General features: G+C 55.5%; 1 protein-coding gene across 3 annotated transcripts in view; it reads right to left on the minus strand.

Moving 5' to 3' along the window:
• Positions 1-24,321, minus strand: part of NUDCD3 (NudC domain containing 3) — a 99,513-nt gene that overhangs the window by 7,453 nt on the left and 67,739 nt on the right. For all 3 annotated transcript variants that reach the window (XM_051853060.2, XM_051853059.2, XM_051853061.2), the window contains exon 4: positions 10,606-10,749. In XM_051853060.2, the coding sequence (XP_051709020.2) occupies positions 10,606-10,749 (144 nt within the window). The remainder of the gene's footprint in view (positions 1-10,605; positions 10,750-24,321) is intronic.

Below are 24,321 nucleotides of genomic sequence, written 5' to 3' on the forward strand. Positions count from 1 at the left end.
CACCTCCCACGCGGTGAGACACAGGGGCCACACCCCCCACCTGGTGAGACACAGGGGCCACACCCCACGTGGTGAGACACAGGGGCCATATCTCCCACATGGTGAGACAGGGACCACACCTCCCACCTGGTGAGACACAGGGGCCACACCCCACATGGTGAGACACAGGGGCCACACCTCCCACGTGGTGAGACACAGGGGCCACACACCCCACGTGGTGAGACAAAGGGGCCACATACCACACGTGGTGAGACACAGGGCCACACCTCCTACGTGGTGAGACACAGGGGCCACACCCCACATGGTGAGAGACAGGGGCCACACCTCCCACATGTTCAGAGACAGGGGCCACACCTCCCACGTGGTGAGACACAGGGACCACACCCCACGTGGTGAGAGACAGGGGCCACACACCCCACGTGCTGAGACACAGGGGCCACACCCCACGTGGTGAGACACAGGGGCCATATCTCCCACATGGTGAGAGACAGGGACCACACCTCCCACCTGGTGAGACACAGGGGCCACACCTCCCACGTGGTGAGACACAGGGACCACACCTCCTACGTGCTGAGACACAGGGGCCACACCTCCCACGTGGTGAGACACAGGGACCACACCTCCTACGTGGTGAGACACAGGGCCACACCTCCCACCTGGTGAGACACAGGGACCACACCTCCTACGTGGTGAGACACAGGGGCCACACCCCACGTGGTGAGAGACAGGGCCACACCTCCCACGTGGTGAGAGACAGGGGCCACACCTCCCACCTGGTGAGACACAGGGCCACACCTCCCACGTGGTGAGACACAGGGCCACACCTCCCACGTCATCAGGGACTGGGTCCTGGGGGGACATTCCCTCCAGAGCACCAGGAAGCAACAGGGTGGGCTTCCGGTCTTGTCTTCTAGCTGTGCACCCTGTGGGACAGGACAAGGCCACGGAGCTCCTTACGGAAGGAACAGGCAGGACAAGGCCAGCAAGCCACAGAGGTGCAGACTGACAGGGTGAAACCTGCCAGGCCACAGGGTCATTGTGACAAGTGGACCAGGAGCAGGCTGTGGACAGGTGACTACCTGCAAGCTGCGGGGGTCCACAGGGCATCATGTGCCCCATGGGAGCTGGACACAGGCAGTGTCCAGTGCAGCCCCTCTCCCACCAGAGTCCTGCTGCCCCGGCCCTCACACCACACGCCTGGACCCACAAAGCCCGTGAATCTAGAGGGAGGGGCAGGAGTGCAGGAAGGCACTCATGGTAGAGAGGATTTTCCAGAGCTGGGAACAGCAACCCTGACAAGACGTCAGGAGCCGCCTCTGCCTCCCCTGGGAGGCCGGGGGAGGGAAGAGCAGAGCTGAGCGTCAGCTCCACCCAGGGCTGCTGTGCGCTGCAATGCCCAGTGCACTGCTCTTCAAGTTTCTGAATTAATGTTTTATTTAATTGAAAGGCTGTGGGGGAGGAGGGGAGGGAGAGACAGAGATCTTCTCCCGACTGGTTCACTCCCCAAATGTCTGCAATAGTCACGGCTAGGCCAGGCCAAAGCCAGGAACTCAATCCAGGTCTCTCAAGTGGGTGGCAGTGACCCAACTACCTGAGCCGTCGCCTGCTTCTTCCCAGGGTCTCCACCAGCAGGGAGCCAGAACCAAGAGCTGGGCGTGGAACCCGGGCACTCTGATGTGGAACATGGCCATCATAACTGGATCCTAACCAACAGGCTGAACGCCCTGTACCATAAGCCAAGTAGATTTTAACATTTAAGACTACTTAAAAAAAAAAAAAAAAGAAAAAAGAAACAGAGAAACATTAAGTCCTTGGTCACGTGCACGGCCTGCCAGGGGCTCCTGTGGTGGCACACATGGCCAGTGGCTGCTGGTCTGCGTGGTGCAACCACCTCACGCATGGACATCAGCATGTGCACCACAAATGCCTGGACAGGAGACAGGAGCCCCTCTTTGTTTTAAAATTCTTGAACTTCTTTAACGATTTGTTTATTTGAAAGGCAGAGTTACCGAGACAGAGGGACAGACAGAGACAGAGATCTTCCACGCACTGGTTCACTCCCCAAAAGCCATAATGGACAGTGCTGGGCAGGACTGTGGTAGCAGGAAGCTGGATGGGAAGTGGAGTAGCTGGGACTTAACTAGCACTCCCACAGTGTAATATGCTGAGCCATGCTGGCCGCACCCACTTTGCTTTTAAAAAGTATTTTTTAACTGAGACAAAACATACTTAAAATACAACTCAAAAGTGAACAATTCCATGGCATTTGGTACATTCACAGTCGGGTGCGACCACCACCACTACCTGGTTCTGGGACACTTTCATCAGCCCCGGCCCAGAAGAAGCCCCGTGTCCACTGGCAGCCACTCCCACCTCACGCCAGCCCTTGGCAGCTGCCAATGATGCCACCTCTGCAGGCGCGCCTGGTCTGCACATTCCAGCTCGCACACTCAGAAGCCTGTCCTTGTGTGACGGCCCCAGGGCTCATCCAGGCCGCCGCATCCATCACAGCTTCACTCCTTTTTCAGGCTGCAAGCACTCCACTGCACAGACGGAGCACGCGCTGCTCGTCCACTGACCTTTAACAGCTGTGGACACCCCGTACAGACACCTATCCTTGCCCCGGCCTTCAGTTCTCTGGACACTCGCCTAGTGCGGAACTGCTGCGTCGTCTGGTCACCCTAGAGTGAACTTTCTGAGGAGCTGGGAGACTTTTCTACAACGGTTACACCATTTTACATCCCCGCCAGCAGCACACGCGGGGTAGCAACTGCTCCTTGCTTTCTTCTAAAAGATGTATGGCACGTGTGCATGCATGTGTGTGTGTGTACATGGAAGGCAGAGCCGTGAGGGAGCGAGGGAGATCCATCTTCCATCCACCCTCTGGATCACTGTCCAAGTGCCCCCAATAGCCAGGACTGGGTGAAGCCAAAGCCAGGAACCAGGAACTCCAGCCTGGTCTCCCACTTCCACAGCAGGAAGCCACGCCCTTGGGCCGTCTTCTGCCACCTTCCCAGGTGCATTAGCAGGGAGCTGGATGGGAAGCAGAGCAGCTAAGATCCAAACCAGCACTCCGCCACAGGTTGCTCACGTCTCACCCTGCCCCGCCGCAACGCCAGTCCCCATTATCCTCTGCTCTCGGATCACAATCGTCCTCCCGGGTGTGGCCGGCGCCACTGGTCCTTTATCCTGACTGCGTGCACAACGCCGCCCTCGGCTTCCAGCCCCGCTCCTCACCGTGAAGGTGCAGCTGCCCGCAGTGCTGAGGGAGCTCATGTGCGAACGTCCGAATACTGACTCAGTACCTCAGCGCATCTCCTGCTGTGTCCTCGGGACAAGCTTCCCAGTGAGGAGGCTGACGACGGTCACCACGGCGGTATCCTGAACGACGGCGTTCTACCGTCATCCTGCACTTGCTGGCCTCCCCCACACCTGCCCTCTGGGACAGCCCCACTGCCCTGTGGGGCTGTGACTCCCACATGCACCTCCCCCTTCCCAAACTCCACCCTCCTCCTAACACTCCACACGCCCAGGTCTGTTAGCGGACACGTTACTGATGCGCCAAACACTGTGCTACAAGCTGGCTGGCTCTGCAGCTTTTCCGCTGCTGTGCTTTGCTGCATTTGGAGGCCACTCACCCTTCCACACCCCGGGGGGGGGGCTGGAGCTCACAGACCCGCAGGGCCAGACTCAGTGTGGACGCAGGATCAGGGGATATGAGTGTCGCACTCCTCCAACAGTCCCAGGTCCCTTGACAACCAGTCTGGTTGTCTGACACTGTTAACAAGTTGGGTTGATGGAGGAGAGTGGGCACAGGGAAACACCCTCCTGAGGTGACATCTCTAAGAGCCACTGCTACGACCTGCCACGGTCCTCTGTGGCGCCTGGCCTGCCTGTCTAGGTCACACACAAGGAGTCACAGTGCACATGGCCTCGGTGTGCTTCCTTCTCTGCACCTAGGGCTTGGATGCTCTGTGGCTGCTCCACGACACAGGTGACCACACACCTGTTCTGGGTGTCTCCAGGGTTTCGTGATGAGGCACAAAGTTGCTGGAGAGATCCACGGGGCACAGTGGGGGTTAGGTGGTGCTGCCATGCTGCCACCACCATGGAGTCCTGCACCCTTTAAGCTGAATTCCTCCCTTTCCTCCCTGGCCCAGTGTCCACTCCTAATAACCCCGGAGTGCAGGCCCAGCTCGGCACGCACGTGCGCCTGTGCAGGCAGCCTTGCTTGGGAGGTGGGGGTGAATCCCTCAGGCCACCCGGACGCCCTCCCCACAGTCGCCAACCGGCAGGCACTTGCTTTCTGAGGCCCTTGGGAGTGGGGGGGCTTCCTGGTCCCCTCTCTCCCACCAGGGACAGAAGCTCCTCCTCACGGACCGGGGACTCAGAGCCTCGCTGCAGCAAACGCTTCCTCTTGAACGAAGGCATCCACAGCCTGCCACTGCGCCGAGCCACACTCCCACCTTCTCAATGGCTCACAGCTTGTGCTGGCGTCAGTGGGCACCACTTCCTCGGCATATCCTGACTCCCCAGCGTGGTAAAACGTCCCGGGCCCCTCTTTTCCACATCTGGTGTGGGACCTACCCTCTACCTCCAGGAGGGAGCCTGGACTGTGAGGTCAATGGTGCTCCAAGCGTGTCCCCGGGGAGCAACCTCGATGCTGCCCAGCAAGCACAAACTCCACTCTGCCCCCAGTCCGTGCCAGGGACTCCCCAGCATCCACCCCCTTTCCTTCCTTAGCCAAGGAACCTCCCTGGGAGGCCACGTGCCCAGCAAGGACACTGCACACTTTGCAGCCACCCGAGTGACCAACTTGGGGCAGAGACTTGGGGGAGAGCATAGGTCGCTCCTTCCAGGAAAGCACCTTGGAATAGTGCACACATGGGGGAGGCAACAGGGTGGGGGGCCACCAGGCTCCTGCTGAGAGCGGCCCCACTGCCTAGGGGACTGTGGCCACGTGAGGCTGCCCTGCTCTGCCACAAGCCAGACCTGGGCAGGCAGATCCCATCTTTCATGCCATCAGCTAATTCTTAAACTTTCTGACTTATTTAAGAAATACAGAGACAGAGCCCTCCACTGCTGGTTCATGCCACAAAGACTCACAACAGCCAGGCAGGAGCCAAGAGCTGGGAACACTCCAGGTCCCCAGTGTGGGTGGCAGGGACTCAGCCACCGGAGCCATCCCGCTGCTCCCCAGCTCTGAGTTAGCAGGAAGCTGGAGTCCGGAGCTAGAGCTGGGAGTCCAAGCCACCCACTCTGACGGACACTCACCTTAACCACCAAGTTAAATGCCCACCGCCTCAACTATTTTATTGAGTTTAAAAACTAAAAACACTGCACAGGCCAGACAGATCAGAGCCATAGTCTGGGTGGGGTGGAGTCAGGGGCCCCTGGGCTCCATGTGGGCAGCAGGGATGATGAGTGAGGCCACGCTACACCCTCTCTCCTCCCACAGCACATCTGCCCTGGGACACCTTAGGCTGGCACCAAACCTTTCCTCCCTGCCCCCGCCATTTGAAACAGGCTGCCTCTGGCCGTCCGCTTAATCCCCAGGCCCCACCCCTCCCCTCCCCGGATGGAGGGCCAGGACACCACATGCAGGATCCTGACTCCACTGCAGGTGCTGGGGCTCCCAGGAGAGCCCCGTCACACTGAAGGCCACAGGGCTCCCGTCTCACTCCACACGCTCCCTCCCAGGCTCCGGGCTCTGGGCAGAAAGGGTGCAGCACCTGCAGGAATTTCACCTGGTCTCCACTCCAAACTTCACCCACGAGAGGGAGTCCTAGAAGACAGACGGCTTTCATGTCCAGACCTGCTGGCAAGGCAGGCAAGGGCTACAACGGGTGCAGGCAGTCCGGCCATCAGCAGAGGCGGACGGCAGACCACTGCATCCACACAAGACACCAAGAGACGCACTGGAGGAATCCAGATAAACTGGCAAAAACAGGTGAACATTTAGAAGCCCACGCCAGCGGGGATGCGGGCCTGCTGGAGACACACGCTGGTGACGTCCCCAGGAACTCTGGTCCTGTGGGGAGAGCCAGGGCAAACAGCACACAGCCCGCAATCGCCTGCTTTTGGGAGATGACTTCAGGAAGTCGCCTAAATAGGTGGGAGGGGAGAGGACTTGGACAGGAGCTCTCGCGGGGCTCGGCAATGGTGGACCCCGCACCCAGGCAGGCCTCGGGCCACGTCTCCAGGCTGACTGCCCAGGAACGTGCTGGGGCTACTCTGCGATGCGCGCCCCCTTGTGTGCGTGGCATCGGCACATGAAGACGTGTGTGGACGGTGTCCCCTCACGGATGATACATCCCCAGCGTACACACGCCCAAGAGCCCACGGCCGCCAATTCCCTGAAGGAGGCAAGCCAAGGACAATGTGTACACCAAGTGCCCGGCTTCTGGGCCTGAACAAGGCACTGCAGGAGGCAGAGCCGTTGCCATGGCCAATTTCATGTCCCTGTAACCAAGCAGGGAGCTTGCCTGAGTCAAGAAGTCTCATTTAACATTCTGCAGTGTGGGAGGGAGGAGGGGGAGGCAGGAGCTGTCACACGGTTTTAGCTGCCACCCCTGCCACCCCGGCTGTCTGATGAGGGACCCACAGCACAGGGGAGGGGACAGGCCGTGTGGAAGACAGGGGAAGCTAGCAGCCGTCTGCACTGGCTGCAGGAAGAAGAGGACCCATGGCTCTAAGTGAGGAGCCGTGCAGAGACAGCTCCAGGAGCCGCCCCTCGCCTCTCCGCCCTTACGCGTCCTCCTGCCCTGCCGAGTGTCCTGGGGTGGCTGCCCGGGCCTGAAAGCGCCCAGGCCTCTCCGCCTGCCTTGCAGGAGCAGTGCCACACTCCCAGGAAAGTGCCAGCGAAGGGTCCCTCCTGCTGTCCCACTTCCTGGTGGCTGTCATGTCCCTGGCCTTGTGGCCGCATCACTCTTTGCCCTGCCCCACGGCCCTCTCTCCTCTGCCTCCCCGCCTGTTTCTGACAAGGACACCTGGCAGTGGATTCAGGGCCCACCTGGGTCATCCAGGACAATTGCATTCTAGGAGTCTGAGCTCCAGTCACATCTGCACGGCCCCTTTCTCCAAATGAGGCTGCATGCGCAGACCCCCTCCAAGGCCCCTCTTCCTACTCTCCTTGGCCAGCCCGTCTACACACAGCTGGGTGCTCAGCCACAGAAACCAAGAAAGGAGAGTTCAGCTGGGCCAGGCACTCGGCCTCAACTGAAGCACGAGGAGGCCGGGGCCAGCCCCCAGCTGCCCGGCAAAGCCCTCTGCATATACACATGCTCAGGGGGACAGCACGCTGGGCCCACGTGGCCCCAGGAGACACAGATCTTCAAGGGCAAAACCATCTGCTCATCAGGTCACAGTACCATGTCAGACACGCAATCAGTCAGAAGGGAAAGGGTCCCAAAACAGCACTAACAGCAGATGGTCCAATCAGGGCCTGGGGCGCATCCAGCAGTTAAGACGGTGGCTGAGACGCCCACGTCCCGCATCGGAGTACCTGAGTTGGAATCTTGGCTCCACCGTCTTGCGCCAGCTTCCCCACTAATGCAGACCCTACGGGTTCCTGCTACCCAGGTGGGAGACCTGGACTGAGCCAGCCCCAGCCATTGTAGGTGTCTGGGGAATGAACCAGCGAACGGGACAGGAAGGAAGGGAGGGAGGGAGGAAGGGAGGGAGGAAGGGAGGGAGGAAGAAAATAATTAATTAGGGGCCAGTGTTTGTGGTACAGCAGGTTACGCTGTGGCCTACAACACTGGCATCCCATATTGGAGTGCCGGTTCAAGTCCCAGATGCTCTGATTCCTGCTAGTGTGTCTCAGACAGCCACAGATGATGGAGATACAGATGCACTTCCTGGCTCCTGGCTTCAGGTTGGCCCAGCCCCAGCCACTGCAGCTTCAGAGGAGTAGACCAGTACCATAAATAGTCACATCCAGGGCGGGCACTGTGGCACAGTGGATTATGTTTGAGACCCCTGCATCTTATATTGGAAATGCAATTCAAGTCCTAGCTACTCCACTTCCAATCCAACTTCCTTCTAACGTACCTGGGACAAACAGGTGATGGCTCAAGGACTTCAGTTACTGCCACCACGTGGGAAACTTGGATGGCGTTCCAGGATCCTGGTTTCAACCTGGTCTAGCCTGGGCTGTTGTTGACATTTAGGGAATGAACCAGGGGACGGAAGATCTCTCTGTGTGTCTCTGCCTTTCAGATAAACATTTTTTTCAATTTATTAAAAAAAAAAAATAGCGGGGCGGGCATCGTGGCATACTGGGTTAAGCCACCGCCTGTGGTGCTGGCATCCCGCATGGGCGCCAGTTCAAGTCCCAGCTGCTCCAATTCCCATCCAGCTCCCTGCTAATGCACCTGGAACAGCAGCAGAAGATGGCCCAAGTGCCTGGGTCCCTGCAGCCACGTGGGAGACCTGGAAGAAGCTCCTGGCTCCTGGTTTTGGATCGGCCCAGCTCCAATATAGCCATTTGAGGAGGGAACTGGCAGATGAAAAAAGCCTGTCTCTTCCTCCTTCCCCTGCCGCCCTGTAACCCTGCCTTTCAAATAAATAAATCTTAAAAAAATAAAAATAGTAGGATCTGTCACACACATATTCACTGGGCTCAAGGCTGCACGGCCGGGAGGTGTTGGCAGCAGGCAAAGCCCCAGCCCTTTCAGAGGCAACCCAGGGTGTGCACGCAGGCCTGTGCTGGCTAGGGAGCCAACCACGCACAAGTGAGGGGTCACCTGAGAAACCCACCATGTGCTGGTACCTCCTGCAGAGCCGGCAGGGGTCGGCACAGCTGCCTCCGGCCTGCAGCTGGCTCTGCTCTGCCTGAAGCTCTGAGCAGAGGTGCCTGGCGAAAACAAACTTGAGAAACGGATGGCAGCTGGGGCACAGAGGAAGCCTGGACACAGGACCTCTGAGGCCCACCCGAACCAGCTCCCCTCCCCGGCCTCCTCCAGGAAGCCCTGCAGTGGGAGGGAGCAGCTTGGCAGCCCCACAGGCCGGGCCGGGGAACCAGGCAGCTGTGGGCCGGGGTCCAGGCCGGCCGCCTTCCAGACCTCCGTGTCCTGACCTGCGAGGTGAACGTGCGGAGAACCAAGGAGCACTGTGAGGCCCCTCAGAGTCCAGCCCACGCACGCACTCTGTCAGGGGTGCCCGCAGCCCTTCCTGCTCCACTTGGACCCACAAGCCGCAGGGCGCACAACAAAGCGGGGTGGCCTCAGAGCCGCGTGTGCCAACGACGCCCGTCTGAGTGAGCTGCACGTAAGAACCATGCTTTCGTAGAGACCTTGCAAGGAGCAAAAGCAATCCTCAGCGCACAGACTACCATCCCGACAGAGCCCAAGCCCAAGGCTAGAGGCCCAGAGATGGGCGACGAGGGCGTCACTTGCACCTCAGGCAGGGACTCCGCTGTGACGCAGCCAGGCGAGGAGGGCTCACAGGGCCCCAGGAGACCCCGGCTGGGACGAAGCACACACGGGGAGCGTGACTAGGGCTGTGCGTGCTGCCACCGGCCCAGCTCCCTGCGGCCCTGAGCGAGCTCGCCAGCTCCGTCCCGGGCCGAGGGGCCGTCTGCCTGGAAGGCCAGCCCAGGCCAGGACGGCCCAGAGAGAGCCCCACACCTGCCCATCACGTGGACACGGAGGTAGACTCCTGCTTCTCCCTTCACTGCCGCTTTGTGCCCAAGAAAGAGACACCTTAGGCCGGCGCTGCGGCTCACTAGGCTAATCCTCCACCTTGCGGCGCCGGCACACCGGGTTCTAGTCCCGGTTGCCCCTCTTCCAGGCCAGCTCTCTGCTGTGGCCCAGGAGTGCAGTGGAGGATGGCCCAAGTGCTTGGGCCCTGCACCCCACAGGAGACCAGGAGAAGCATCTGGCTCCTGGCTTCAGATCAGCACAGTGCGCCGGCCGCAGCGGCCATTGGAGGGTGAACCAATGGCAAAGGAAGACCTTTCTCTCTGTCTCTCTCTCTCACTGTCCACTCTGCCTGTCAAAAAATAAATAAATAAATAAATAGTAAAAAATTAAAAAAAAAAAAAAGAAAAGAAAAAGAGACGCCTGGACTGGTGCAAGATTCTGCTGGTTTTTGACCAAAGTCTTACTATCCTTTTCATCTTCATCCTTTTTCCCATGCTGGGGATTAAACACCCCGGTGGGAGCAAGCTCTGTGGCCCCTCAGGGTCCTGCAGAAAGCCCAGCTCGGCTGGCTCCACAGTCACCACTAAGAGGGCACTGAGCTGCCACCAGCTTGCCAGCGAGCCTGCTCCTGGTACCACCAGCTTGCCAGCGAGCCTGCTCCTGGTACCACCAGCTTGCCAGCGAGCCTGCTCCTGGTACCTGGGGCCCCACCGTCACCTCACCGTGGCAGGCCCCGTGCCGTGTCCACCTGCCCCTGGCCAACACTCCTGTGCTGGTGTCTGGGAGTGCACCTGCCGTTCGCATCTGTGTAGACTGGGTTTTACCTCTGATGTGAGGACAGCTGCTCTCGGGAACAACCGCGACCCGGGGCCCCAAGCCCAGAAAGGGAGGCCCACTGAGGCCAGAGAAGTCCGCGCACGCCCCTGCACGGGCAGTGTGCACCCACAGGGCCTGCACTTACCAGGACGCACTTGCCCGGCTCCAGGCTCCACAGGGAGCTCTCGGTGTTGATCTTGTGGGTGAGCTTCCCTTCCATGAGGACGCGCTCGCCGGCGCCCTCCAGCACAGCCACACGCATGGAGCCGCTGCTCAGGGCCACTGCGACCTGGGAACACACACAAGAAAAGCACCTCACTCGCGAGTGTGGCCGTGGGCAGCGGCACCCAAGTGGGGGACGCGGCTTCCAACTCTGCCGGGGTAGGGCTCCCCCAGCCCGAGCCCTGCCACGGGTAGGGCTCCCCCAGCCCGAGTCACACTCAGACCAGCTGCAAACTGCCAGGGGGAGTCCCAGCAGACCTTCCTCGACCTAGCTGAGGACAGCCAGTCGTGGTGGGAGCTGTGGGTTTTCTGCCCGGCCCCTCTCTCTTCCAGTTCTTGTGGCGGAGATGACCACGGGAGATGGGGTGTGGGTGTTGCCCTCGTCTCCATCCCCGGCGACACGGAAGCTGCCGCAGCCAGCCCTGGCCCACAGCACCAGGACAGCCAAGTGACGCGCATGGGGCCTGCTTGCCCAGACTGCCTGTGACGACACACATGGGCTGTTCCTCTCGAGAGCAGCTACAGGCGTGGGGTCACAGCTCAGCCCACCCAGGACAGAGGCCAGTTCCTTTAGCTCACCCTCCCCTCAGCCCTGCCCGCATCTGTCTCCACACTGCACTGGAGATGCTGGGTTCATACCCTCAGGAGTTTCCTAAAGTAGTAACTAGAAGAGGAAAAGATGTAAACTGACATCAAGTGAAAAAGAACTTAAAATTCCAAAATCTATGTTTTATAATATAAGAAAATTTTCTGACAGTACTGCTTGTGTTTGGGGCCAGAAGTATTCAGATTTCAGAATTCTCTGGATTTTAGAATATTTGCGGAGACTTCACCATCTGAGTGTCCCTGGTCTGAAATCTGAAATGCTCCCCACATCTGCGTTTTGAGTGTCAAGTCAGGAACCGGAGTCTGGGATTCAGGACGGTCCACCTGAATCTGCATGATATAGACACTCAATTGGGGTGAGGTTTTTTCCATCATCAGGTGTGTGGAATCAAAACTATTTGGAGGCTGCTCTCCCATGCTACTTGGCAGGCACTCATTAAGTGCTTAGAAAACTGCTCCAAGTTACAGAACTCCCCCACTGGGGCTTAGCATTTGCCAGTAAAACAGAATAGTGTGCTCCAAACTGGGGTTTCAATATCCGTGAGTGAGGGACAACGTGGAGAAGTGCCCCATGGGGGCCGCCACCAACAGGCAATTCTCCTGAGCTCCCAGAGGAGGAGGTGACCAAGAGCAGCCCTAGGGGGCATGTGTCCCCGTGTGGACGCAGCCAGGACCCCCCCCAACATGCTGTGGCTGCACCCCCAATCCAGGTGCAGCCTTCGGGGCTTCTTCCCAGCAGTCGGCAGGGCCATCTGCTGATCTCTCTTGGGAGAACAGAGCAGCTGGAAAACCTGCTTCCCTGGCTGGTTCCGTCAAGTCAGGGGCACGACCACACCTCGCTTCCTGCCTCCCAACAGCAAAAGAAACATCAGCCAGCCAACCAGCCTGGCTCGCTCCTGGATGGACGCAGACAAAGCCTGGGCAGGTCACGTCCAGTCATGACTGCTGCGCACCTGACGGGAGCCAGGCGCCTCCAGCCAACAAATGCAACTCCCCACACAGCTTCGCCCAGCACCACCTCTGGGCAAACTTCTCACACTGCCCATCGGGGAGGAACCGTATCACTGAGGGCGAGCGCTGGACAACAGGTGCTGCCAGGAGTGCCAGCTGCAGGTGCCACAGGGACAAGCAGCCACTTCCCTGACCTCTGACCTCAACAAAGAGAAGAACCCTGGAGCACCAGTGAAAGGTGGGGAGGAGTGAGAGGCCAGGAGCAGATGTCAGCAGGTCTATGGAGGAAGAGGTGCAGTAGGACTCCACAGGACAGACCTCTCCCAAGAACCACGGCCGCAGGCTGGGTCTGGCTGGGAGTCAGCAGGTGTGGGAAGAGCAAGGTCAGGACACAGGCGGGGTCGGCTATGGGGGCGGAGGATGGGACCCCACTGTTTCTACACAGCACTGTTGGCGCCTGAGCAGTCTCGGCAGACACCTGGGCTCCGGGAGTCCTGCTGCCCCGGCCCGACTGCTGTGCTCTGCTCCAGCAGGGAGGAACGCCCCTCAGCACGTGACGAGGGCAGCAACGTCAGCCCACATCAGAACGCAAACAAGCATTTTTCAGTACCAAAAATACCAAGGAATTGAGGGTCACATCCCATGAGGAAAACCAGCAGCATGAAAACAGAGACTTAGATAAAGAAAACAACAAAACCATTTAAAAATATTTGTGGGGCCGGCGCCATGGCACAGGTTAATCCTCCGCCTGCAGTGCCAGCATCTTATTTGGGCACCGGTTCGAGTCCCAGCTGCTCCACTTCTCACCCAGTTCTCTGCTCTGGCCTGGGAAAGCAGCAGAAGATGGCCCAAGTCCTAGGGCCCTGCACCCACGTGGGAGACCCGGAAGAAGCTCCTGGCTCCTGGCTTCGGATCAGCTCAGCTCCAGCCATTGCAGTCATTTGGGGAGTGAACCAGCGGATGGAAGACCTTGATCTCTGTTTCTCCCTCTCACTGTCTGTAACTCTACCTCTCAAATAAATAAATATGATCTTTAAAATATACATATATATTTGTTTTATATCTTCACAGAGATCTAAGACACTGTTCATTACAGAATCTGAATAAAATATGACCAAAAAGAGAGAATGCAAGAATGAACAATACCCTGGAAGGTAGAAATCAAAGCAATCAAGGTGAAGACAAGCTATTAACATGGCATCCAGTAATAAGTGCATTTTCCAGAAGTGAAGGAAATGTGCCTTCAGATCGAAAGACTGAGAGCTGAGCAGAATGAATGAAAGACAGCTTACACAAACTCACGAAACATGGCAATGCCGAATTTTTTTAAATATTTATTTTATTTATTTGAGAGTTACAGAGAGAGGCAGAGCCAGAGAGAGTGCGAGAACGAGAGAGAATCTTCCATCTGCTGTTTCATTCCCCAAATGATCGCAACAGCCAGAACTGAGCTGATCTGAAGCCAGGAGCCAGGAGCTTCTTCTGGGTCTCCCACGTGGGTGCAGGGCCCAAGGACTTGGGCCATCCTCTACTGCTTTCCCAGGCCACAGCAGAGAGCTGGATTGGAAGAGGAGCAACCGGGACTCGAATTGGTGCCCCTATGGGATGCCGGCGCTGCGGGCCGCGGCTTTACCCGCCCTGTCACAGCACCGGCCCCAGTTCCTTTAAAGTCCTAAAGTTCCAAGGAGGAAGCAGTTTACTCAACAAGAACCTGACGGGAAGAGACCCCTAACATCCGGAGTGCTGCAGGTAATAAGGCGCATGAGGGACCCCTCCATCTTCTCAGGGGAGAGCTCCTTTTCAGACACAATTCTGTACGCACCAAACTGCAAAATCCAGGTGGAGGACGAGCACAGTAAAACAAACAGGAACTCTGCGTGTGCCACGTGTACCACGTATCACGTCAGGTGGAAAAAAGCAAAGTCAAGTTGAAAACCAAGCGGCAGCATATCCAACTGGGATCCTGCCGTGCTCCGGAAGTGCAGGAGAGCGCTCCAGGATGGAAACCAGACAGCAGAGCCGGAGCGCAGCCAGTGGGACGGATCAGGCGGTGAGCAGTCTTCAGGGGACGCACAGGACTGAGAGCCTGGATAGGTCTATATTATGATCGAGGTACAGTATTTCTGGAAACAGGATTAAAAGGCAGCAAGAGACCCCAGGCAGAGCTGGCATGTGGCACAGAGGGTAAGCTACTTTTCGCAATGCTGGCATCTTATACTAAGTGCCAGTTTGAGTCTTGGCTGCCCTACTTCCAACCCAGCCTCCTGCTGATACATCTGGGACGCAGTGGAAGATGTCCCAAACCTGGGTCCCTGCCACCCATATGGGAGACCAGGATGGAGTTCCTGGTCCTGGCTTTGGCCTGGCCTAGACCTGGCTGTCACTACTACTTAGGGAGTGAACCAGTGGATGAAAGATATCTGTGTGTGAGTGAGTCTGTGTATGTATGTGTCTCCTTCTCTGTAACTACCCCTTTCAAATAAATCAATAAATAAATGTAAAAAAAAAAAAAAAAACCACTCCAGGAAAACAAAAACCATGTAAGAAATTCCTAACCCAAAAGGTATCCGTGAAAATGGTGGAGTAAGAACCTCTACAAAAGTGTCCCTTCATAAAAGCACCAAGAAAATTGACTGAAACTATCAAAACCAACCAACTTCTCATGGACCTGGAGACTAACCAAGGGTATGTGGAAACCCAGACACATTTATTCTACAAAACAACTGCATCTGAGTAAGAACCACGAGCTCTGGGACACCCCCAGCCCCTTGGCAACGCACAACCCTGGTGCAACCGGAGCCGGCGAGGCACCCAGAGCTGGAACTCTGTGCACGCCCCGTCCCCAAGGCACGTCACTGTGACCTGTCTGGTGGCTCCCTGGAAGGCTCCACCTACAAGCCTGAGTTTTGACCAGACTTGGAAAGGCCTTTTGCCCCGGGACTATTTGCTGAAAGCAATTAAGAACAAGTATGTTCACGTCACAGCTGCCTGGTGTGGCAAGTGTTAACCACCCAGGCCAAGCGTCTGTGTGATCACTGGAAAGCTCTGACGTATTCCTGCGAACCAGGAGGACCCATGGCTGTGCAGGGCTGGCTGCATTCTCGGGGGGACCCGGGGAAGCCTCAAATGCTCATCTGTGGTTGGCCTCAATGCTACCTGACCAAGAAGTCAAGGCCAAGGCAGATTCACTTCACATGGATGCCGGTTTGTTCCTGGCTGCTCTGCTTCAGATCCAGCTCCCTGCTGATGTACCTGGGAAAGAGGCAAAGGATGGCCCAAGCACTTGAGCCCCTGACACACACATGGGAGACCCAGACAAAGCTCCTGGCTCCCACTTGGCACAGCCCTGGCAGTTATGGACATTTGAGGAGTGGACCAGAGGATGGAGGATCTCTCTGTATAAGCTGCTCTTTTTCCCTCTCTCTTCCTCCCTTCCCTCCTCTTTCCCCCTCTAACTCTAAAGAAGAAAACTTAAAAAAAAAAAAAAAAAAAAAAAGTTCAGAGACCGACACTGTGGGGTAGCAGGTAAAGCTGTCACCTGCAGTGCTGGCAACCCACATGGGCACTGGTTCAAGACCCGGCTGCTCCACTTCCAATCCAGCTCTCTGCTATGGCCTGGGAAAGCAGTAGAAGATGGCCCAAGTACTTGGGCTCTGCATCCATGTGGGAGACACAGAAGAAGCTCCTGGCTCCCTGCTTCTGATTAGCCTGGCTCTGACCATTGAGGCCATTTGGGGAATGAACCAATGGATGGAAGACCTCTCTCTCTCTTGCTCTGCCTCTCTGTAACTCTTTCAAATAAATAAATAAATCTTAAAAAAAAAAAAAGTTTTAAAAAAATAGGGTAACTTGTTTCAAGAAAGGATGTGATGATGATGCCCACAGCAACAGAACATCCACCATCAATTTGCAAGGAAAAAAAAATCCATCTTGTTTGTCCCCTAAAATTGAAAAGGCCAACAATTTACAGTAAAACAACAGCCAACCCCACAGGCATCTCAACTGGTGCAGCTGACAAAATTCTGACGGAAAAATTCAGGTGGAACAAACTTCCTGCTCAATGACTGTCAAAACTGTTGCACCCAGATCCACTGCAGTCAAGGGCGCAGCGTTCAATGCACGGCTCCAGTGAGTGGGAGCCAGATCCCAAAGCACTTCTCCCGGTAATAGCAACAGGAGATGCAAGCCAGCTCTCACAGCACAATCCTGAGACACAGCACAAGCAAGAGATGGAAGAAGCGCAGTCAAAGAACAAACTGGTCGGGGTGGCACGCAGGTGGTGGCTTTACCCGCCATGCCACAGCACCGGCATCCCACACGGGCGCCGGTTCAAGCTCCGGCTGCTCCACTTCCGACCCAGCTCCCTGCGAATGTGTCTGGGAAAGCAGTGGAGGGTGGCGCTCGGGCCCTGCACCCATGTGGACAAAGAGCAAAGGTCATGGCCACGATTTCTGGGGATGTTTGAAGCATTTTGCTGTTGACTTTCTGAAGGGCCAAGGCTCATGTTTTATTATGACAGTGTTTTGAGAACGTCCGCCACAGCTACAGTGCAAAACCTCAGCAGAGCTTCACCAGAGAGTCCTGCAGCACACCACGCCCCTGCTCACGTTGCTTATCAAGCAAGGGCAGTCGGCAGGATCCTGATGTGGCTCCTCCGGACTTCTATTCCCTAATCAGAAAAACGTCCTTAGGGTCCGGCGCTGTGGCAGAGGCTAGGACGCCACGTGCAGCGCCAGTTCAATTCCTGGCTGTTCTACTTCCTATCAGCTCCCTATGAATGCACCTGGGAAGGCAGCAGAGGATGGCCCAAGTGCTTGAGCCCCTGCACCCACATGGAGGACCCGGAAGAAGCTCTTGGCTCCTTGCTTTGGTCCAGCTCAACTCCAGCCGTTGTAGCCATCTGGGGAATGAAGCAGTAGATGGAAGACCTCTCTCTCTCTCTCCTCTCTCGGTAACTTTTCATTTCAAATACAATAAACAAATCCTAAAAAATAAAAAATTTTTGAAGGGCACCCATTTTTATTCAGTTAATAAAGTAAATAATACAGCATTGACAGTTAAATTCCCAGCACACCCAGTTATTCAGGGATGGACTCACTGTATTTTGAACTAGATAGAGTTCATTGAAAAATAAAGCTTATTTTTATTTTTTGGCTTTTAATTCCATTTTCCCAAACTTTAAAAAATTGTTTATTAATATTTTTTAAAGATTTATTTATTTATTTGAAAGAGTTACAGAGAGGCAGAGGCAGAGGGAGAGAGGGGGCGGAGGAAGGGGGAGAGAGGGAGAGGGGGAGAGAGGGAGAGAGGGAGAGAGGGGGAGAGGGGGAGAGGGGGAGAGGGGGAGAGAGGGAGAGAGCGAGCGAGCAAGAAAGAAAGAGAGAGGAGTCTTCCATTCGCCAGTTCACTCCCCAAATGGCTGCAATGGCTGGAGCTGAGCTGATCTAAGCCAGGAGTCAGGAGCTTCTTCCAGGTCTCCCACGTGGGTGCAGGGGCCCAAGCACTTGGGCCATCTTCTACTGCTTTTCCAGGCCATAGGAGAGAGCTGGATTGGAAGAGGAGCAGCCGGGACTTGAACCAGCGTCCATACGGGATGCCAGCACCACAGGCAGCAGCTCCACCTGCTACACCACAGTGCCGGCCTTATTATTTTTATAAAAGGCAGAGAGACAGAAAGAGATTTTTCACCCACTGGTTTACTCCCCAAATGCCCACAACAGCCAGGTCAGGGCCAGAAAAGATGCCAGGATCCTGGAACTCAGTCTAGGCCTCCCACGTGTGTGGCAGAGGCCAACTACTCAAGGCACTGTCACATGCTACCTTCCAGGGTGCTTACCAACAGGAAGCTCGAGTCCGCAGTGGAGCAGGAACCTGAACCCAGGCACTCTAATGAGATGTGGGCGTCCTGAGCAGTGTCTCAACCCCTCTTCCACAAACTTCCTGAAGTCCCTTCACATAACAAAATTCTGAACTCAAAATATACTAAGACTTAAATGCAGGAGCTAGAATGACAAAACTCTTAGAGGAGAATGTAAATCTGTTGTGGTTTGGGGTCAGGCGATCGTTTCTTTGATACAACACTAAAAGTACAAGGAACAACAATGAAAAGATAAACTAGACGTCATCGAAATTCAAAACTTTTGCACATCAAAGGATAATATCAATAAAGCAGAAAGACAATCCACATAATGGTAGAAATTACAGTATATGCAAATCATGTATCTGACAAGGGTACAGTATCTAAAATATGTAAGGAACTCTTACAACAACAAAAACAACCCAAAACACAGACAAAATTAATCTAATTAAAACATGGAGAAAAGACTTTGATAAATATTTCTCCAAAAAAGGATATGTAAGTGGACAATAAGCATGTGAAAAGACAGTTAACTTTATAAGTTACTATGGAAACGCAAATCAAATCCCAAAGAAATATTACTTCATTACTTCAGACCTGTAGGAAAGCCACAATTAGAAAAGAAAGAAACTGACAGACAATAAAAAGTCCTGATGAGGCTATGGAGAAACTGGAACCAGCAGATGTGAAACGATGCAGCCACGTTGGCAGCTGCTGATAAAGTTACCCATGCAGATACACAGGCCCAGCAATCCCTCCCGAAGGCATATACCCAAAGCACACAAGGGGGCTTCAAAAAGTTCATCGAAAATGAGATTAAAAGAAGTTAATCTGGATGCAAAACAACTTTAAAACCCATGCATTAAGAGGAGTCTTCCAAAAAATACTCTTGGAAAGTGCATATTGTAAAAATACTATGCATGGATTTCAAAACACCTCTGCACCAAAAGGACATTATCCTTTAATCTATTTCTATGAACTTTCTGAAATGCCCTCAAATGTCCACAAATGAGTGCAGAGGGACCCACTGTGGTGCACGTGGACGCACCGTGGAGGGCGGAGCTGCCTCCTCCTCTCCAGCTTCATCCCACAGGACAAGTCCCATGACGCTAGACACCGCCCTGCTCCGCCCTGCCCAGGACCTGAATCCCTCTGCCCCGCACCACGCGCCCTCGCTGCATAGTTACCTGCTGGGCAGTCACTCAGCAGCTGCTCGGTTCACTAGACTGCACCACCCCCACGTCCGCATCCCAGGAGGCCCTTACGTGACTCCACAATAGCCCCAAAGGGCTCAAGTAGTGATGCTGGCAACGCAGAGGCAACAGAAGCTGTGAAGGGGCTTCCTCTAAGTGAAATGGTCAAAGCGCGCAATTTAATAAGAAAAAAAAATCATCTTGCAGTTGCTAAGATCCCTAGTACCAGTGAATCTTCTACCATGAAATTGTGAAAAAGGGAAGAGAATTCTGTGCTGTTCTGCTGGCACACCTTACACTGCAAACATCGCAGCCACAGTGTGGGAAGCGCGCAGGGAACATGGAAAAGGCATTACACTTGCGGGCAGGACGCCAAGGAGCACGGAGTCCATGCGAAGACTCCAGCAAGGGACCTCCGAAGTGAATGACACCGAGTTCACGCCGTCCCAGTGAGGACAGCTGCACAGATGCAGAAATGGGCGTGGACTGAGAGGCTGCCTCTGCTGATGGACACGGCCCCATCACGTCTGCGCCAGCCCTGAAGCAGCTGACAATGCCGGCCAAGGCCAGTCTTCAGCGGTGATGAAGCCGGGCTCTTCTGAACGAGGTGCCCAAAACTACGGCATTGGTTGCTAAGGTGCAAGGGGGCAACCAGGGCCTAGAAGGCAGAGGATGGATTTACTCTGGCTCCATGTGGCACCACTGCAGGGCACATAACAGAGCAGGCAAAGCACACCCAGCGAGCAGCGCGAGAGCTCTCGAAAACAAAAAACAAAGTGATCTGCCCGGGTGCTGGCGACACAGCACAACGCGTGGGTGGCTGCCATCTTGTTTATGGACTGGTTCCACCAGTGCTGCAGCCCAGAAGTAAAAAATACTTGGAGGAGGAAAGGTTAGAATTTAAATCCTATTAATAACAGGAAATGCACCTGGCCACCCTGAATCTGTTTGCCATGAAAATGAGAATGTTGAGGTTACATTTTTTAATCTCTCACTGCATCAGCACATCATTCCACGCATCAAGGCCACCCTAACTCCATCAGCAAGCGGTGCCGGCCCTGGTCTAGAGATAACGCACTGCTGGACATCATTCACTATGGCCGACAAGGTAACAGTGGTCAGAAGTGCAGTGGGCGAACTAAACCCAGGAAGTGCAATGCCTGCTGAAGGGCCTGTGGCCGTAAGCCACGAGTGATTTTACAGGCGTGACGGAGAGGTGAACAGAATCATTCACGCAGCAAGACAAGCTGGGCAAAGCTCACAGTGAAGGCTGCCCAGGAGTTCACAAGAAAGGAGCGGGAGGACCTTGCTGAGCCACCGACAGCAGGAGAAACCGAAGCAGAAGCAGCAAAGTGAGCGTGGCCAAAATCTGCCAACGTGTTCGGAACTGCACAGAAGGTAGAAGACTGGAAGACAAACGACCTGCAGGGTAAGGGCTACCACCTCTGCAGCAACCCGGGAAGTGAAGAACAGAGACAACTTCCACGGCTCTTCCAGAAGGTTTCGGCACGAGCGCTTCAGCTGTGGAGGCTCCCAGCCACGCGCCACCTGCTCCTGACACCCAACCCAGGGCCGCGCCACCCCCCGCCCCACGCAGGCACTGGATCCCCTCACACCACAGCAAGGACGAGCACAGGGCAGGAAGGAGTCCCGAGACAGACTCGCACTGAGCACACTGCTAGAACACTCTGGCTTACGCCGCTGTTGTCACCGCTGCTGTCAGTCTCTTACTGCATCTGATCTAGAGACTAGCCATGTCATACATATATGCACATGCAGGAAAAAAAAATAATTCTTTTTTTTTTTTTTTTTTTTTTTTTGACAGGCAGAGTGGACAGTGAGAGAGAGAGACAGAGAGAGAAAGGTCTTCCTTTGCCGTTGGTTCACCCTCCAATGGCCGCCGCTGCAGCCGGCGCACCGCGCTGATCCTGGCAGGAGCCAGGAGCCAGGTGCTTTTCCTGGTCTCCCATGGGGTGCAGGGCCCAAGCACCTGGGCCATCCTCCACTGCACTCCCTGGCCATAGCAGAGAGCTGGCCTGGAAGAGGGGCAACCGGGACAGAATCCGGCGCCCCAACCGGGACTAGAACCCGGTGTGCCGGCGCCGCAAGGTGGAGGATTAGCCTATTGAGCCACGGCGCCGGCTTTTTTTTTTTTTTTTTTTTTTTTGACAGGCAGAATGGACAGTGAGAGAGAGACAGAGAGAAAGGTCTTCCTTTGCCGTTGGTTCACCCTCCAATGGTCGCTGCGGCCGGTGCACCACGTGGATCCAAAGCCAGGAGCCAGGTGCTTCTCCTGGTCTCCCATGGGGTGCAGGGCCCAAGCACTTGGGCCATCCTCCACTGCACTCCCTGGCCACAGCAGAGAGCTGGCCTGGAAGAGGAGCAACCGGGACAGAATCCGGCGCCCCGACCAGGACTAGAACCTGGAGTGCTGGCGCCACAGGCGGAGGATTAGCCTAGTGAGCCGCGGTGCCGGCGGGAAAAAAACATATTCTACACAGAGCTCAGGACTATGCATGGTTTCAGGCATCCCATGTACTGGGGTCTGGGAACACATCTTTCTACATCTTATTAAAATAATTTCTCTGGTGGTAGGCGCTGTGGCATAGAAGGTTAAGCCTCTGTCTACAACACTGGCATCCCATATGGGCACCAGTTCGAGTCCCAGTCGCTCCACTTCCAATCCAGCTCCCAGCTAATGAGCCTGGGAAAGCAGTAGAGGATGGATCAAATACTTGGGCCCCTGCACCCCTGTAGGAGACCCAGAAGAAGCTCCTGGCTCCTTACTTCGGCCAGGCCTGCCCCGGCCATTGCAGCCATTTGGGAAGTGAACTAGTGGATGAAGACCTCTCTCTTTCCTTCTCTTTCTGTATCTCTGCCTGCCTGCCTTCTATTTATTTCTTTGAAAGGCAGAGTTACAGAGAGAGAGACAGACAGAGACAGAGACAGAGGTCTTCCATCCATTCGTTCACTCCCCAGATGGCCGCAACGGCCAAAGTTGTGCCAATCCAAAGCCAGGAGCTTCTTCCTGGTCTCCCATGTGGGTGCAGGGGCCCAAGGACTTGGGGCATCCTCCAATGCTTTCTCAGGCCACGGCAGAGAGCTGGAGCAGAACTGGAGCAGCTGGAACTCAAACTGTGCCCATATGGGATGCCGGCGCTTCAGGCCAGGGCTTTAACCCACTGCACCACAGCGCCGGCCCCTATATCTCTGCCTTTCAAATAAATCATTAAAAATTTATTTCTCTCTAATATATGCAGAGCTCCCAGAAATCCATAAGAAACAGAACAACAACCTAATAGCAAGTGGGCAAAAGACAGAAGCAGTGAGAGGAAAGGTCGTACAGAGATGCTCCACACCACTCCAGGTGAAACACAAACACAACCGAACCCGGCTGCCGTTTCCCAGCTGTCCGAAGGCAAACCCAGACGTGTGTGTTGACTAGTCAGCCAGGCGGGAGAGGACCTGGGCGCCTGTACAGCACTGCGGCCACTCCCTGGACGGAAGGGAAGTCAGCATTCAGTGTGGGCATCCTAACACAGAACTCCAAAGTCTCTGTTACCAGCAACTTCACATTTCTAGCTGGAGATGCTCAACAGTAAGTCTGTGCAGATATTCCAAAATCCAAACACCCCAAAACACCTCTGGCCCCAAACATCTCAAATGAGGGATACTCACATCACCCCACCCCCGCAGGATCTGGAAAAACAGGCGCCTTTCCACACACCACTGCACTTCAGGGAACTGATTCCCCAGGAAACGCACTCTGCAAACTGGAATTCACTACAGGGCAGTCATGGCTTTATTATTTACAACAGCGGATGATTGGAGATGACCTAAACATCTGTTAGCAGAGGACTGGTAAAATAATCAGCCTGTTCGAGCCAGCACTGTGGCACAGCAGGTTAAGCCAATGCTTTGCGACAGAGGATCCTGGATCACAGCACCGGTTCAAGTCCTGGCTACTCCGCTTCCCATCCAGCTCCCTGCCAATGTGCCTGAGAATGCAGTGCCGACAGCCCAGGTGCTTGGCTCCCTACCACCCCTGTGCGAGACGGGATGGAGTTCCTGGCTCCTGGCTTTGGCCTGGACCAAACCTGGTTGCTGGGTCCATTTGAGGAGCGAACCAGAAGATGGAAGATCTCTCTCTCAGAAAGATGGACAGATAGATAGAACAATTAATCAAACTTTAAGAAAAAAATTCTTTACAAAGTCAGCCTGTTGCTTGAAGAGGGGCAAAGCATGGGACAGGAGTGCCAGGGATGTGGGGTGGTGGTCTCGGGCCCAGGACCAGGTGACCAGGGACAGTGAGGTCCACTGAAGATTTACTGTGCACCCATCAGGCACTGAGGGACATGGAGCCTCCTTCGTGGGGCCAGGCCGGCCCTGCGCCGGGACAGTGAGATCGTCTCGGTGAGTGGGTGATCTTCTCTCTAACAGTGGGGCTGGGGAAAGACGCATTTGCACCTGATCACGTACACATCCAAACATCCCAGTCAGTCCTGCTGACCTGGGGCAGGACAGGACGGCAGAGCGCAGAGGCTGGACTGGATTTTCCCTGTGTACATCGATACGCTTGATCGTGCCCACCTGTTATGCACTCAAAAATTAGGTACATTAAAAAAATGAGTAGGTAAGCGCAGCCAACTAGCCTCTTCCGTCATGGAGGTTCCCGCGAGCTTCCACACGGGCTCCAGCATAGGAACGCCGTCCGCCGCGGTGCTTCCTGAACAAACCCCAGCACGGGCTTCAGGCTCCCTGAGCCCAGCATCGGTGAGAGCTGAAGGAGACACGCCCGGGACAAGGTGCTGCTCCCCAAGGTTCCCAGCAGGGACAGAGACAGCAAGCAGCAGGGGCAACGTCTGAGAGGAAGGAGATGCAGGGGGAAATAGAGCCACCTGTCGCTCAAAGACATCCATCACGGCTTGGTCGGCACCACCAAGCATTTCCACTGGAAGCCAGTGGACACAGGAGTTATCTCATCTGCACCTGGGGGTGGGGTGGGGGCGGGGTTTGGTTGTCCAAACCAGAA

This window comes from Oryctolagus cuniculus, chromosome 16 (assembly GCF_964237555.1).
Source record: "Oryctolagus cuniculus chromosome 16, mOryCun1.1, whole genome shotgun sequence".
NCBI lineage: Eukaryota > Metazoa > Chordata > Mammalia > Lagomorpha > Leporidae > Oryctolagus > Oryctolagus cuniculus.